This window comes from Pelophylax lessonae, assembly GCF_965119305.1.
Source record: "Pelophylax lessonae genome assembly, chromosome: 4".
In the NCBI taxonomy this organism is placed as follows: domain Eukaryota; kingdom Metazoa; phylum Chordata; class Amphibia; order Anura; family Ranidae; genus Pelophylax; species Pelophylax lessonae.
This window is the reverse complement of record NC_138771.1, coordinates 53,700,978-53,717,460: the sequence shown is the minus strand read 5'-3', so window position 1 is coordinate 53,717,460 and position 16,483 is coordinate 53,700,978. Positions and strand designations below refer to the sequence as shown.

General features: G+C 43.4%; 1 protein-coding gene across 1 annotated transcript in view; it reads right to left on the bottom strand.

Annotated features, from left to right (window-relative positions):
• Positions 1-16,483, bottom strand: part of POLG (DNA polymerase gamma, catalytic subunit) — a 105,051-nt gene that overhangs the window by 72,115 nt on the left and 16,453 nt on the right. The window contains exons 5-7 of the mRNA XM_082255112.1: positions 15,898-15,977; positions 10,940-11,122; positions 1,421-1,569 (exon numbers count right to left, since the gene is read on the bottom strand). Coding sequence (XP_082111238.1) covers positions 1,421-1,569; positions 10,940-11,122; positions 15,898-15,977 — 412 coding nt within the window. The remainder of the gene's footprint in view (positions 1-1,420; positions 1,570-10,939; positions 11,123-15,897; positions 15,978-16,483) is intronic.

The following is a 16,483-nucleotide window of genomic DNA, read 5'->3' as shown; positions in this document are numbered from 1 at the left end:
CCGCCCGCTAGTTGTCGCCGCCTATACACACACACACACACACACACACACACACACACAGTATACACACACCATCACTTTCCATCTAAATATTAGCCTGCTACTGTCCTCCATCTCCTGGTATGCTGGTACTTGTAGTGCTCCAGCAGCTCACAGACATTGGATGTGGTAATGCTGAGGAGGAGGTGAGCTGGTAATGAGTAAGGAGGTGTAGCAGAGATTGGGGGGAGAAGTTTAGAGCATGTCCTTTCACCAAAAGCAGTGCACAGAAAATCCATCTAACAGCCTCAGAGACAGGGGGGAGCCCCCATCCAATGGTCCATTACTGGTATTTTGTAAGAGAATTGTGCATCTTAGTTACAGACCACTAACTAGCCACTTAAGCACCGGAAGATTTTACCCCCATTCCGACCAGGGGGTATTTTGCGATTCGGCACTGCGTGACTTTAACGGACAATTGCGCGGTCGTGCGACGCTGTACCTAAACGAATTTGGCGTCCTTTTTTTCCCACAAACAGAGCTTTCTTTTGGTGGTATTTGATCACCTGTGCGATTTTTTGATCACGCGCTATAAACAAAAAAAGAGCGTCAATTTTGCAAAAATAGCAATATTTTTCACATTTTTTTATATGAAATTCCCCCAAAAAAAAATTTAAAAATCAAAATTTTTTTACTTTTTCGGCCAATTTGTTTTATGCTACCTATGTTTAGTAAAAAAATCGCAAAAAGCGTATTTTGATTGGTTTGCGCAAAAGTTATCGCGTTTACTAACAAAGGGAAAGATTTCTGTCATTTTTGTTGTTTTTTTTTTTTTAACGTGTAATGGCGGCGATCTGCGATTTTTTTTGCGGTACTGCGACATTGGGGCGGACAGATCGGACCCTTGACTGACATTTTTGACACTTTTGGGGTTACCAGTGACATTTCTACAGTAATCAGTGCTATATATATGCACTGTTACTGTAAAAATACACTGGTAGTGAAGGGGTTAACTTTATTTGGGAGGGAGGGGCTGTGTGTATCCCTAGGGGCGTGCTTTCTACTGTGATTGGCTGGGGCTTGAGCTGTATGGACACTGATCAACGGATCTACATACTAGATCCGAGTGATCAGTATCCTAACAGCAAGGAGAATGACAGGTGGCTTGTTTACACAAGCTGCCTGACATTCTCCCTCTCCCCCGCCGATCGCCGAGTGACCGGCGGACATCGGGTCCGCCGGTCACACGCGCGGGGGGGTCCGTGACCACGCGGGGGCGCGCACTCGCTCCCTAGACCCTCACAAGCTAGTGACGTAGCCCTACGTCACTTTGCCTGTGAGGGGCTGACTGCCGACGTAGATCGGCGTTAGGCAGTCGGCAAGTGGCTAGACAGGGCTAGCATCTAAAGAGGATACAGATGTGATGTAGCTGCTGTCTCACCTTCCTGAGAATCGGAGTGATTTGTGGATACTGCGGCATGCTCGGAGGATGATTTTACTTCTTTCTGCTTTTTGCTGACTTTCATCTTCTTTTGTTTGAATTCTTGGACATCCCATTCTAAATCCCAAAGCCAGGGGTTGGTTTTGTACCTGAAAATAAATGTACATATCAAGTACACACATGGCATTAACACCACAGTTGGCAAGACTGAGTATCACTAATTATGAGCACATCCCCCCTCCTGATCAAATAACTACACACAGGTCAGGGGTTGCCTGACTACATTATCCTATGCAGATGAAATTGTATACACAAATATAATTAACCTGAACTAATTATCTGGCCATCTGGACAGAAAAATGTGAGGTCATTAACATACAACAATGGGACCGGCAGACTTAACACAATACACATTATCTCAATACACAAACAATAGGGAAAGCTCTTTCAATGAACATGTTCAGAATCAAACAGGAACAGTCCTTACATATCTCTCAAGATACATGGCTGACAAACATCACTGTCCCACTTGAAGCAACCCAAATCATCAAGTATTTGTCCTTCACTCCCATTGACGGTGAGCACCATCACATATACCAAGAGAAGTTTCCCTTTCTCAATGAAAAGTGAATAATTAGACACCTGTCAAAAGAGATTTCCAGCATGATGCAAAAAAAAAGGGGGGGGGGGGTATTTATCAAACCTGGAGCAGCCAGAATCTGGAGCAGTTGTGCATGGAAACCAACCAGCTTTTATTTTCAGCTTGTTTACTTAAAGTAGAACTATAGGGAGAACTTTATTTTTCATTTTGGATAGAGTAAGGGAGGGTTATAACCCCTGTCAGTTTTTTTTTGCCATCTGTTTCCCATTGGGGAGATGTACCTTCACTTCCTGTCCCATAGCCAAACAGGAAGTGAGAAGAAATCCCTACAAATTAAAGCTGAATTCCAGAAATTCAGCCACTTTGTAAAAAATGAAGGCAAACTTATGAGTTAAGTTCAAGGAGGTGAATGACATCTCCCGAACATATCTCTATTATTTTTATCTGACAGTATTATGGCTCTGCCAGAGCATACACTGACACTCAGACAGGCCTGCGCCCCTCCCCTTTGCTGCCCTATCAGGGAAACCATTGTACTTTGTGAAGGAGTTCCCATAATATGAAGGCTTCTGTGATTGGGCAGAAGCAAGCATAGCAGCTGCACCAACTCTAATGTTGAAGATGCTTAGACCTGAAGCATCAGCATCAGGCCCCCAGAAATATAGTGATTACCATCTTCCAGGAGTGCAATAAAACTGTCAGATGTAAATAATAGATATAAGCGCAGGAGATATCATGCACCTCCTTGGACCCAACTTATAGTGTGCCTACAAAGGATCTAAATTCCTGAAATTCAGCTTTAAGGGAATCTACTGGGGCCCCCAGGTCACCACAACTGGTGCCCCCTTTTGAAGATTTCCCCTCTATTACTGCTCTCAGGACAACCCAAAATTTGGGATTTTCTTATTCCTTTCACATTTGGTGATAACTATAAACAGGACAAATGGAGAGGTTGAATCTCCCTAACAGGGGCAAAGGTAGCAATAAAACCTGAAAGGGACCCTAATCCATCTCCACTCTGTCCAAAACTAAACAAAAATTATTTAGTTATACTTTAAGTTTTTTAAAGCCGATTGGTTGGCATGCTCAAAATTTTGGGAGTTTTGATAAATATCCCTCTCTGTACTTTGGAGTATGGAGAAGCACGTAAGTCATTCCATGTGACAGCACTGAGCCAATCACCACTGTCACAGGGGAGTCCAAATCTGGAGACTCTTAGCTTGAGAACTCTGCTTTGTGCTCAGTGGCTAAAAGGAGCAGTGGGGGAGCAAAAGGAAGGCAGGTCTGCACTGCTGGGGGGGGGGGGGGGGGCTAACCTAAAGCAAACCTATTGCTGTGCCCGGTCTTGGCAAAGCACTAGTTCAACAGAAAAAAGTATGGTGCATTTCTATCAGTACCTACGTTATTGTTGCATGGATTACCGCAAAGCAGGGAGGGTATCCTTTATACTGTAATGAGAAAATATAAAATGCCCCCATATACTGTACAATTTTTTTTTTTTAAGACAAAATTCTTCTACAGCTATGGCCAAACGTTTTGAGAATGACACAAATAATTATTTTCTGCTGCCTCACTTTTTATGGTGGCAATTTGCATATACTCCAGAATGTTATGAAGAGTGATCAGATGAATTGCAATTCATTGCAAAAGTTCCTCTTTGCCATGAAAATTAACTTAATCCCATAAAAAACATTCCCATTGCATTTGTGAAGAAGGCTTCAGGGCGCCCAAGAAAGTCCAGTAAGCGCCAGGACCGTCTCCTACAGTTGATTCAGCTGTGGGATGGGGGCACCACCAGTGCAGAGCTTGCTCAGGAATGGCAGCAGGAATGTGTGAGTACATCTGCATGCCCAGTGAGGAGAAGACTTTTGGAGGATGGCCTGGTGTTAAGAAAGGCAGCAATGAAGCCGCTTCTCTCCAGAAAAAAACATCAGGGACAGACTGATCTTCTGCAAAAGGTACAGGGACTGGACTGCTGAGGACTGGGGTAAAGTCATTTTCGCTGATAAATCCCCTTTCTGATTGTTTGGGGCATCTGGAGGAAACCTTGTCAGAAAAAGGTGAGTACTTCCATCAGTCCTGTGTCATGACAACAGTAAAGCATCCTGAGACCATTCATGTGTGGGGTCGCTTCTCAGTCAAGGGAGTGGGCTCACTCACAATTTTGCCTAAGAACACAGCCATGAATAAAGAATGGTACAAAAACTTCCTCTGAGAGCAACTTATCCCAACCATCCAGGAACAGTTTGGTGAGGAACAATGCCTTTTCCAACATGATGGAGCACCTTGCCATAAGGAAAAACTGATAACTAAGTGGCTTGGGGAACAAAACATCGAAATTTTGGGTCAATTGCCAGGAAACACCACAGACCTTAATCCCATTGAGAACTTGTGGTCAATCCTCAAGAGGCGGATAAACAAAAAAAAAATCCAACAAATTTTGACAATCTCCAAGCATTGATTATGAAAGAATTGGCTGCCATCGGTCAGGATGTGGCCCAGAAGTTGATTGACAACATGCCAGGGGGAATTCTAGAGGTCTTGAAATAGAAGGGTCAACACTGCAAATATTGACTCTTTGCATAAACTTAACCACTTAAGCCCCGGAAGATTTTACCCCCATTCCGACCAGGGCCTTTTTTTGCGATTCGGCACTGCGTGAATTTAACAGACAATTGCGCGGTCGTGCGAAGCTGTACCTAAACAAATTTGACGTCCTTTTCCCCACAAACAGAGCTTTCTTTTGGTGGTATTTGATCACCTGTGAGATTTTTACTTTTTGCGCTATAAACAAAAAAAGGAGCAACAATTTTGCAAAAATAACAATATTTTTCACATTTTTTTTATATGAAATTCCCCCAAAAAAAAATGTAAAAATCAAAATTTTTTAAAATTTGTGGCCAATTTGTTTTCTGCTACATATGTTTGGTTAAAAAAATAAAAAATCGCAAAAAGCGTATTTCGATTGGTTTGCGCAAAAGTTATTGCGTTTACTAAGGGAAAGATTTTTGTCATTTTTGGTGTTATTTTTTTTTACGCGTAATGGCGGTGATCTGCAATTTTTTTTGCGGTACTGCGACATTGCGGCGGACAGATCGGACCCTTGACTGACATTTTTGACACTTTTGGGGTTACCAGTGACATTTCTACAGTAATCAGTGCTATACATATGCACTGTTACTGCAAAATGACACTGGCAGGGAAGGGGTTAACCTTATTGGGGAAGGAGGGGTTAAGTGTGTCCCTAGCGGCATGCTTCTTACTGTGATTGGACATGGCTACTGGTGTAGTAACAGTGATCAACGGTCCTACATAGTAGAACCGTATGATCACCATTCTTACACAGGGGAGAATGACAGACGGCTTGTTTACATCAGCCGCCTGCCTTTCTCCCTTCACGGCGGACAATCGCGAGTGACCGGCGGACATCGGGTCACACGCACTGACTTCCCACAAGCAAGCAAGTGGCTCACAAGCAAGTGACAGGCTAGTGACGTACCGGTACGTCACTTTGCCTGGCCGGGGCTGACCGCCGCAGTATATGTACTTGCGGCGGTCGGCAACCGTTTAATGTAATTGTCAATAAAAGCCTTTGACACTTATGAAATGCTTGGAATTTTACTTCAGTATACCATAGTAACATCTGACAAAAAGATCTATAAACAATGAAGCAGCAGACTTTGGGAAAATTAATATTTGTGTCATTCTCAAAACTTTTGGCCACGGCTGTACATGTTTATATGAAAAACAATGAAAACACTATTTCCTTTAATTAGCCTCACATCACCTACGCACCGCGATTAACACTAACAATCCTTGAATTAGCTGCAGTGCTAATGAAAACATTGCCAGCCAGCCTAAACCAAAGAAAATACACCAACATTTGTCATTTGCAGAAAAAAAGAACCACCAATAAACACCCTCTAGTAATGACACAACACAGATCCACATAGCACCAACATCCTTGTTTGAATTCCAGCAAGTGACAATGTAATGTCATTCAGAGAACTACTCCAAGAATGAAGTCACTGTTTAAAATGTGCTGGCATATAATGGGTTAAAGCCCAACACTGGACAGGTAAAAAAATGATCCCTTGCAGTGGGGCACCTTTTTTTTTTGGACAAAAAAGAACCTCCACTTCTCCTCGCCGCAGCTAGACCGGTCCCTGCAGCTTCTTCTACCCCACGCTCCTCCGGTGGTCTTGAATCCTGACATCATCAAGACAAACCATAGGGTCCATAGCCCAGCATTGGACATCATAATGCAGCAAAGCAGTCCACTGTTTGAGTGTGGGGGGGCGCCAGCTGCCGGGAGAGTGGAGAGAAGTAAAACTGTTTCTCCTTTCCCGTAGACAAAACAAGTCATTAACCCTTGCATTATTGGGGCAACCCCACTGCAAACGATAATTTTCAATTTTCCTGGATGGGGCTTTAAGTCCAGCAAGGTGTATGCCACCTCATGGACATCTCTTAGTTACAATTTACACTTTTACTGAGTGCCGGGACGCAGCTGTTGCTATACTTTCAGTGCCCCAACACTGGACCTTTAGGTGCTGCAAGTGCAGAGTCATTTGAGTCCCATCCCTTTTCTTCTTCTGTCCTATCACGGAAGGTTTTGTATTATGTGAAACCCTTCTCAAAACACAAAGCCCTCTGTGACTGGACAGTGGAAGCCAGAGGGTTGGATAGTCAGACAGTAGCTGCATCCATCCTGTCAGAGAGGGGGGGAGTTCAGCAATAGCACTAGCTCAGTAAAAACCTAAATGCAAATACATTTGATCATATAGCATTGTCTGGTACGAAAAAGAGCAGGTTGTTCCTGGCTCAGGAATCCCATTCATTGGGAAGTCCTTGAGTTTCCATCATTTGGAAGATCCTCATGGTGGGTTCCAGCCCGTTAGGCCAGGGTGGAATCCTAGGTACGCGGTCAGTACAGGGGACTTGGATGTTGAAAGATTCTGATCCCTTAACATACTGGAGCTTCAGGCGATTTGTTTGTCTGGATTCAGTCTGGATTCCCATAAAGTTCAATTTCTGAAGCAAGCATTAAATATATTTTACAGAGTCTCGGCATGAGACTAAACTGTAAAGAACGATCTTAATTGTAGAAAGTTTTGACTGCAGCTTACTTTCCTCAACCCTTAGAAGTTCACTGGAATTTATACGTTTGTCTTTAGACAAAACCAAAACTTTATTCCCGTTTAAACCCAAATGTGCTGTAAAAGCACTCTTGCAAAGTGAACTGGTCAGAGCAAATCACGTTGCCCTAGCATGATCACATGTTAAATGTGTGGCCATACTGAGGAGGAAATGTGGATTTTGGAGTGCAGGATTTAAGAAATGGAGAATACGGCAGAGAAATCACTAATTCTCAAGACCTGCAGTCTCCAAACTGCGGCCCTGGATCCGAATGCTTGTTTTTATCTGGCCCTTGGGGCACTATTCCATCCACTGACACAAACAATGGGGTTATTCTTCCAACTGACATCAAAAGGACACAATTTTTTCCATTGACACCAATGATGAGGCACAATTCCTTCCATTGATGCTGATGGGGCACCTTTCCATTGACCCCCAACGATGGGGCACAATTCCTTCCATTGACACCAACAATGGGGCACAATTCCTTCCATTGACACCAACGATGGGGCACAATTCCTTCCATTGACACCAACGATGGGGCACAATTCCTTCCATTGACATCTACGTTGGGGCACAATTCCTTCCATTGACACTAATGATAGGGCACAATTCCTTCTATTGACACTGATGGGGCACAATTCTTTCCACTGATGCCAACGATGGGGCACTAGTCCTCCAAGGATGAGGGAACAATTCCTTCCTTTGACGCTGATGGGGCACAATTCCTTCCATTGACCGCCAAAAATGGGGCACAATTCCTTCCATTGACCCCCAACTATGGGGCACAATTCCTTCCACTGACCCCCAACGATGGGGCACAATTCCTTCCACTGACCCCCAACGATGGGACACAATTCCTTCCATTGACCCCCAATGAGGGGGCACAATTCCTTTCATTGACACCAATGATGGGGCACAATTCCTTTCATTGACACCAAAGATGGGACACAATTCCTTCCATTAACACCAACGATGGGGCACAATTCCTTCCATTGACACCAACGATGGGACACAATTCCTTCCATTGACACCAACGATGGGGCACAATTCCTTCCATTGACACCAACGATGGGGCACAATTCCTTCCATTGACACCAACGATGGGGCACAATTCCTTCCATTGACACCAACGATGGGGCACAATTCCTTCCATTGACACCAACGATGGGGCACAATTCCTTCCATTGACACCAACGATGGGGCACAATTCCTTCCATTGACACCAACGATGGGGCACAATTCCTTCCATTGACACCAACGATGGGGCACAATTCCTTTCATTGACACCTACGATGGGGCACAATTCCTTCCATTGACACTAATGATAGGGCACAATTCCTTCTATTGACGCTGATGGGGCACAATTATTTCCACTGATGCCAACGATGGGGCACTAGTCCTCCAAGGATGAGGGAACAATTCCTTCCATTGACACTAATGATGGGGCAAAATTCCTTTCATTGATGCTGATGGGGCACAATAATTTCCACTGACGCCAATGATGGGGCACTAGTCCTCCCACTGACACCAATGATATGGCATTGTTTACTCCCACTGGACACCAGGACATTTTCTACTCCCAATGACTCTAGTCTGGGCCCCCTAGGACAATAAACTGGCCCTTTGTTTAGAAAGTTTGGTGACCCCTAGCCTAGACAGTAGAAAGGAGTGAGATTAGTTATTCTAAAAAGTTCCGCATGTCCAATAAAGTGATTTACTCTTGCATATTTGCTGTTAATTCAAAGTACAGAATTGATGAAAAGGCTGTGATCTGTCGCAATACCGCCCACACACAACTTCATTACATCTGTGACAGCGAAAGTAATATGAGAAATGAATGCAATAATGACCACAAAATGAGGCTTCAGCAGGAAAACAAAAGTTTAAAGACTTTCTTTCTGTCAGGGTATCATTTAAAACTCCTCCAATGAGGACGCAGACAAAAATTAAAACCTGCGTGCGCAAGCGTTATACCTGCTGACAACTTTTATAGTGGCCTGTGGCTTCCTGTCCAAATAAAGGATGGAGTCTTCAATGAAACAAAGTAAAGGGTTCAGCCTACAAATGAATACTGAGGCCACCTTGAGGCTGCAGCGGTACTTGCAGTGACAGATCAGAGTTTTTATTAAAATAGTGATCCAAATAAAAGGCTTAAGGTGGTCCTCAAGGTAAAATGTTTTACCTTAAAGTGGTTGTAAACTCCTACATATACCCAGTGATCCAACCGTGATTTAACTGTGGGGTGTACTGACTTTTCTTGCCAGCAGTTTAGACATTAACCACTTAAGCCCTGGAAGATTTTACCCCCTTTCTGACCAGGGGGTATTTTGCTATTCGGCACTGTGTGACTTTAACGGACAATTGCGCGGTCGTGCGACGCTGTACCCAAACTAATTTGATGTCCTTTTTTTTCCACAAACAGAGCTTTCTTTTGGTGGTATTTGATCACCTGTGCGATTTTTTGATCATGCGCTATAGACAAAAAAAAGAGCGACAATTTTGCAAAAATAACAATATTTTTCACATTTTTTTATATGAAATTCCCCCCCAAAAAATGTAAAAATCTAAATTTTTTTACATTTTAGGCCAATTTGTTTTCTGCTACATATGTTTGGTAAAAAAAAAAAATCAAAATAAGCGTATTTTGATTGGTTTGCGCAAAAGTTATTGCGTTTACTAACTAAGGGAAAGATTTTTGTCATTTTTGTTGTTTTTTTTTTTTAACGCGTAATGGCGGCGATCTGCGATTTTTTTTGCGGTACTGCGACATTGCGGCGGACAGAACGGACCCTTGACTGACATTTTTGACACTTTTGGGGGTACCAGTGACATTACTACAGTAATCAGTGCTATACATATGCACTGTTACTGTAAAAATGACACTGGCAGGGAAGGGGTTAACTTTATTGGAGAGGGAGGGGTTAAGTGTGTCCCTAGGGGCGTGTTTCTAACTGTCATTGGATGTGGCTAGTGGTGTAATAGCACAGATCAACGGTCCTACATAGCAGGACCGAGTGATCTGCGCTTTTACACAGGGGAGAATGACAGGCGGCTTTGTTTACATCAGCCGCCTGCCTTTCTCCCTCTCTGCCCGACGATCGCGAGTGACCGGCGGACATGGGGTCCGCCGGTCACACGCGCCGGCTTCGTCGGGTACGAGCGGGGGCGGGAGCGCGCCTCCGGCGGCGCGCGCTCGCCCCCCCCTATTCGCTCCCAGGCTAGTGACGTACCGGTATGTCACTTTGCCTGGGAGGGGCTGACCGCCGCCTTATATAGTCGGTCGGCAAGTGGTTAATGGCCGTGTGTTGAGTTATTTTGAGGGGACAGCTAATTTTCCTGACCCTTTGTCTGAACAGTGCTGATCACATGCCCCCACCCAAGAAAAAAAAAAAAACGCTCTAACAAGACACACCAAACTGAGCATGTGCAGCCTGTGCCCTGGCTCTGTACTATCTGGAGATGGTTTAGGGACTCTGAAAGAAGGGGAGGATCAAACAGCCTTTTTACACAATGCAGAGGATCAACCCCTTAAGTTCACAGTGACTATAACAAGCATGCTTTATTGCATGTACAGACTGATTTGACGGTTGTGGGTTTAGTAACACTTTAAATTATAAAACATTATCTTATGTCTTCTTATTGGTTACTCTCCTTTCAGTGCAATAAGATAGAATACATTTGGAATCCTAACTGCTTGCTATGGGCAAAACAAACAGGTCCTCCTCAAAGCATTTTGCTAACCGGCCACGTAATTTCAAAGTTATTTTGCCACCTACGCATCATCTGATAGAAGCCGACAGGCATCGTTCGCCAAATTCATCAGAGATTTCTTCATCTCCTTCTGCAGCTCCTCGTATGTAATCTGAGCCTCGTCTATATACCTCTCCCAGTTCTGATTCACCGGCAGGTAGGAGACCCCCATCTCTAACATTCCAGCCAAAGTCACTGGGTGAGGACACCTGGAAAACAAACGGGAAATGTTTTAGAACATTGTCATCAAAAAATACATTTCCCACTTCAATTTTAGCACTAAGCTTACAGCTACTGTGAATTAGGACCAGTAATACAATTTAGGCCCCTTTCACACTTGAGCCAATTGTCATTCAACTTTTGACATCAGAGTTGCGCGACACGTCGTTCTCCATGATACCCATTCATATATGCGCAACTTAACCACTTTGCCGTCTGCTCACTAGAGCTCTACTGCGGCAAAGTGGCTCGATAACGTGTGGCGACGTAGACCTACGTCGCCAGACATTCCCCTCTCTCGGTGGCGCACGCGCACCGCCAGAGGCTCGCTCCCGCTGTATTCAGTCACAGCGGGAGTCGGGCCAGTGGAGGAGCGGCGGCGATCGCCGCTGCTCTTCCCCGATCGTCGGGGAATCGAGTGTGGAAATCCGCCTGCTTGTGTAAACACAAGCGGGCAGATCTCCTAAGTGACAGACAGGGTCAGATTGCAGGGTTCAGCATAGCTGAACATCCGATCTGTCCTTGTGTCACATAGTCCCCTCCCCCCACAAACGTCAGTAAGCACCAGGCATACATTAACCCCTTGATCACAAATAAAAATTAACTCCTTCCCTGCCAGTGTCATTTGTACAGTAACAGTGCATATTTATAGCACTGACTACTGTAGTAATGTCACTGGCACCCCCAAAAGTGTCAAAAATGTCAGTCAAGGGTCCGATCTGTCCGCCGCAATGTCGCAGTCCCGCAAAAAAAAAAAAAAACGCAGATCGCCGCCATTACTCATTAAAAAAAAACACACCAAAAACGACAGAAATCTTTTCCTTAGTAAAACGCAATAACCTTTGCGCAAACCAATCAAAATACGCTTATTGCGATTTTTTTTACCAAAAATATGTAGCAGAAAACAAATTGGCCTAAAATGATAAAAAAAATTTGATTTTTAAATTTTTTTGGGGGGAATTTCATATAGAAAAAAATGTGAAAAATGTTTTTTCAAAATTGTCGCTCTTTTTTTGTTTATAGCGCAAAAAGTAAAAAGCGCACAGGGGATCAAATACCACCAAAAGAAAGCTCTGTTTGTGGGAAAAACAGGACGTTTGAGTATGGCGTTGCATGACTGCACAATTGTCAGTTAAAGTCACACAGTGCCGAATCGCAAAAAGTGGCCTGGACGTAAGACAGCAAAATCCTCCAGTGGTAAAGTGGTTAAAGCTGCAGCAACTTCAAAGTAGTCCCTGCACTACTTTGGCCTGATTTTAATGAGCCAAAGACATAGGCATTGCTTCAAGCCCAGTCAAAATCACATCAAAATCATGGAAAAAATTGCAGCGCTAAAATCACGCGATTTTTAAGTCACAAAGTGTGAAAGGGGCCTTAAAAAGCCAGAAGTTTCCTTTGTTTCTGAAGTGGCAGACCCCAGCCACCCGTGCCTGTCCGGTGGAAATCCTTGCCATAGGACAGTAAGGGAAACTGGCTGTAGACAGCTGATAAGCTGAACAAGAGAAAATCACTCCATTCCACCATCCATGTTTTTTTTTTTTCCTCCAGCTGCAGGCATCACCCCACTACCGTTTTTTAGAACCTGCTCGGCTCACAAGTAGCTGGAGGGGACGTCCCCCCCCCCCCCCACGGCTTGCCTGGGTCCCCGTCCCACCAGGAGGCCCGAGCAACCAACCGGCTGGCCGAAGACCCGAACAGTGCCGAATTTGGCTTTGATCGAGTCTCTGATATAGTAACCCAGAAACAATGTCATGACGTCACTTCCGGTTACTGGAGCCCTAAAAGGTGCCAGATTTAAAAATTACAGAATTCAAAACAGTCAAAACTTGGAGTTTTGAATGCTTTTAAGTGCAAAGGAGAAATATGGGGTCTTTAAGACCCCCAGATCCCTCTATAAGGCCCTGTTTACATCTGAACGTTTTTCAGTTCATAAAACGCTCATCTCTGAAGTCTCAAAATACCCAACAAGGAAAATCCTATTCATCTCAATGGCCCCTGTTCACATATGAGCGTTTTGTCGTCTAAAGCAAAACGCCTGAAGCTCAAAAAAGTACATGAGCTTCTTTTTTTTGGAGATTACAAGCGTTTTTGTTAGATGTCAATGCCTGCCTCCAAACACCTGCGAAAAAACGCCTAAAAAAAACACCTGAAAACAATACGCTCAGGTGAAAATAGAACACGAAGAGTACCTGTCACTGCCTATTAGTGTCACAAGGGAGGTTTACATTCCTTGTGACAGTAATAAAAGTGATCAAAAAAAAAAAAAAATGTAAAAGGGACAGTGGAAATCTAAAAAAAAAATAAAACAAATAAGAAAGAAAAAAAATAGATAATTTAAACGGTGTTCAAACCACACATGTGAGGTATCGCCGTGAGCGATATAGCGAGAGCAATAATTCTAGCATTAGACATCCTCTGTAACTCTGAAAAGGTAACTGTAAAACATTTTTAAAGCGTCACCTATGAAGATTTTTTAAGTAGCATAGTTTGTCACCATTCCACAAGTGTGCGCAATTTTAAAGCATGACATGTTCCGTATCTATTTACTCGGCGTAACATCATCTTTCACAATATACAGAAAACTACGGTTTTGTTTTTTTAAATTCATGAAAGTGTATTTCTTTTAACAAAACTACATTTTAAAGATCGTTTCACAAATACCGTGTGATTTAAAATATTGCAACGACTGCCATTTTATTCTCTGGGGTCTCTGCTAAAATTATATATACAGTGGGGATCGAAAGTTTGGGCACCCCAGGTAAAAATTTGTATTAATGTGCATAAAGAATCCCAGGAAAGATGGAAAAATCACATTACAGATTAGACATTCTTATATGTCAACAAAAGTTCGATTTTATTTCCATCATTGACACTTTCAAAATTACAGAAAACAAAAAAATGGCATCTGCAAAAGTTTGGGCACCCTGCAGAATTTATAGCATGCACTGCCCCCTTTGCAAGGCTGAGACCTGCCAGTGTCATGGATTGTTCTCAATCATCGTCTGGGAAGACCAGGTGATGTCAATCTCAAAGGTTTTAAATGCCCAGACTCATCTGACCTTGCCCCAACAATCAGCACCATGGGATCTTCTAAGCAGTTGTCTAGAAAACTGAAACTGAAAATAGTTGACGCTCACAAAGCTGGAGAAGGCTATAAGAAGATAGCAAAGCGTTTTCAGATGTCAATATCCTCTGTTCGGAATGTAAATAAGAAATGGCAGTCATCAGGAACACTGGAAGTTAAAGCAAGATCTGGAAGACCAAGAAAAATATCAGACAGAACAGCTCGCAGGATTGTGAGAAAAACAATTCCAAACCCACGTTTGACTGCACGATCCCTCCAGAAAGATCTGGCAGACACTGGAGTTGTGGTACACAATTCCACTATAAAGAGATACTTGTACAAATATGGTCTTCATGGAAGAGTCATCAGAAGAAAACCTCTTCTACGTCCTCACCACAAAAACCAGTGTTTGAACTTTGCAAATGAACATATAGACAAGCCTGATGCATTTTGGAAACAAGTTCTGTGGACCGATGAGGTTAAAATTTAACTTTTTGGCCGGAATGAGCAAAGGTACGTTTGGAGAAGAAGGGGCACAGAATTTAATGAAAAGAACCTCTGTCCAACTGTTAAGCATGGGGGTGGATCAATCATGCTTTGGGGTTGTATTGCAGCCAGTGGCACAGGGAACATCTCACGAGTAGAAGGAAAAATGGATTCAATAAAATTTCAGCAAATCTTGGATGGTAACTTGATGCCATCTGTGAAAAAGCTGAAGTTAAAGAGGATGGCTTCTACAAATGGATAATGATCCTAAACACACCTCGAAATCCACGGGGGATTTCATCAAGAGGCGTAAACTGAAGGTTTTGCCATGGCCTTCACAATCTCCTGACCTCAACATAATTGGAAATCTATGGATAGACCTTAAAAGAGCAGTGCATGACAGACAGCCCAGTAATCTCAAAGAACTGGAAGACTTTTGTAAGGAAGAATGGTCAAAGATACCTCAAACAAAAATTGAAAGACTCTTGGCTGGCTACAAAAAGCGTTTACAAGCTGTGATACTTGCCAAAGGGGGCAGTACAAGATATTAACTCTGCAGGGTGCCCAAACTTTTGCAGATGCCATTTTTTTGTTTTCTGTTATTTTGAAAGTGTAAATGATGGAAATAAAATCTAACTTTTGTTGACATATTATAAGAATGTCTAATCTGTAATGTGATGCCTTTTGGAGATTTTTCCATCTTTCCTTGGCTTCTTTATGCACATTAATACAAATTTTTACCTGGGGTGCCCAAACTTTCGATCCCCACTGTATATCGTTTTGGGGTTCTAAGTCATTTTCTAGCATAAAATACTGATTGTAAGCAACAAATGTCAGAAAAACAGTAAGGCATGAAGGAGTTAAGCTAATCACCTGCAGCCTATTAGCGCCCCTTTTCTACCCCTGCAGCCTATTAGTGCACATTTCCCTTTCCATGTCTTAGCATTTCTCCAAATCATTTGGTGGAGGGGGAATTATGGTGCAGGATTATTTTTCACGAGTTGGTCAAGGAATGCCCCAATAAACATTGCTGTGTTAGACCTCTCTTTAGTTGGAGGGCCAACAGCCACTGACCAGAAATGATTGACATTTCAGGAACTCTTTCAGTTATGATGCTGGACATTCAGAATGGGAAGCCTTTGTAAGTGAAACACATGGAGACTGGGATCAACCTTTAGCACAAATCTGCAACCATTAAATATCAGTGTAATTTACCTCTCCATAAAAAGTGGAAACTGTTCCCCGAACACTTCATGTGTTGCCTGTACATCCTGGGCACAGTAATTCATGAGATTCTAGATTGCCAAGAAGAAAAGCACAGACTTTATGTTACACCAAAAACATAATAATACACCTAAGGACTTTTCAAACAATTTAGCTACAATCAGGGCCACTGATAAGGCAGTACAGCCAGCCCTCCTATACTGGGCCCAGGCCCCATCAGTTCAAAAGAGGGGCCCGGACACCAGTTGAGCAGAAGGTCCGGCAGTACTGTCCTATTTCAGACACCAATCCTCTTCTGCCTCTCCCTGCACCGCTGTCAGCTTTTCCTCTTCTTTCCCCCTCTGGCTGCACAGCAGGGGAATTGGTTCTAGCACATTTGTCCCTTCCATCTGGTGTCCGGGTTCCACTGTGTGCACTTTTCCCTCGCAGCGCTGCCGGCTTCTTTCCTCTCCTCTCCCACCTGCAGCGGTCACATAGGGGATGTTTCATGATGAAGAGCAGAGGAAGGGGCCAGTAAATATGAAATTTACTGGCCCCTTCCTTTCCTGAATGAACACAGTGAGCAATCTGTACCAAT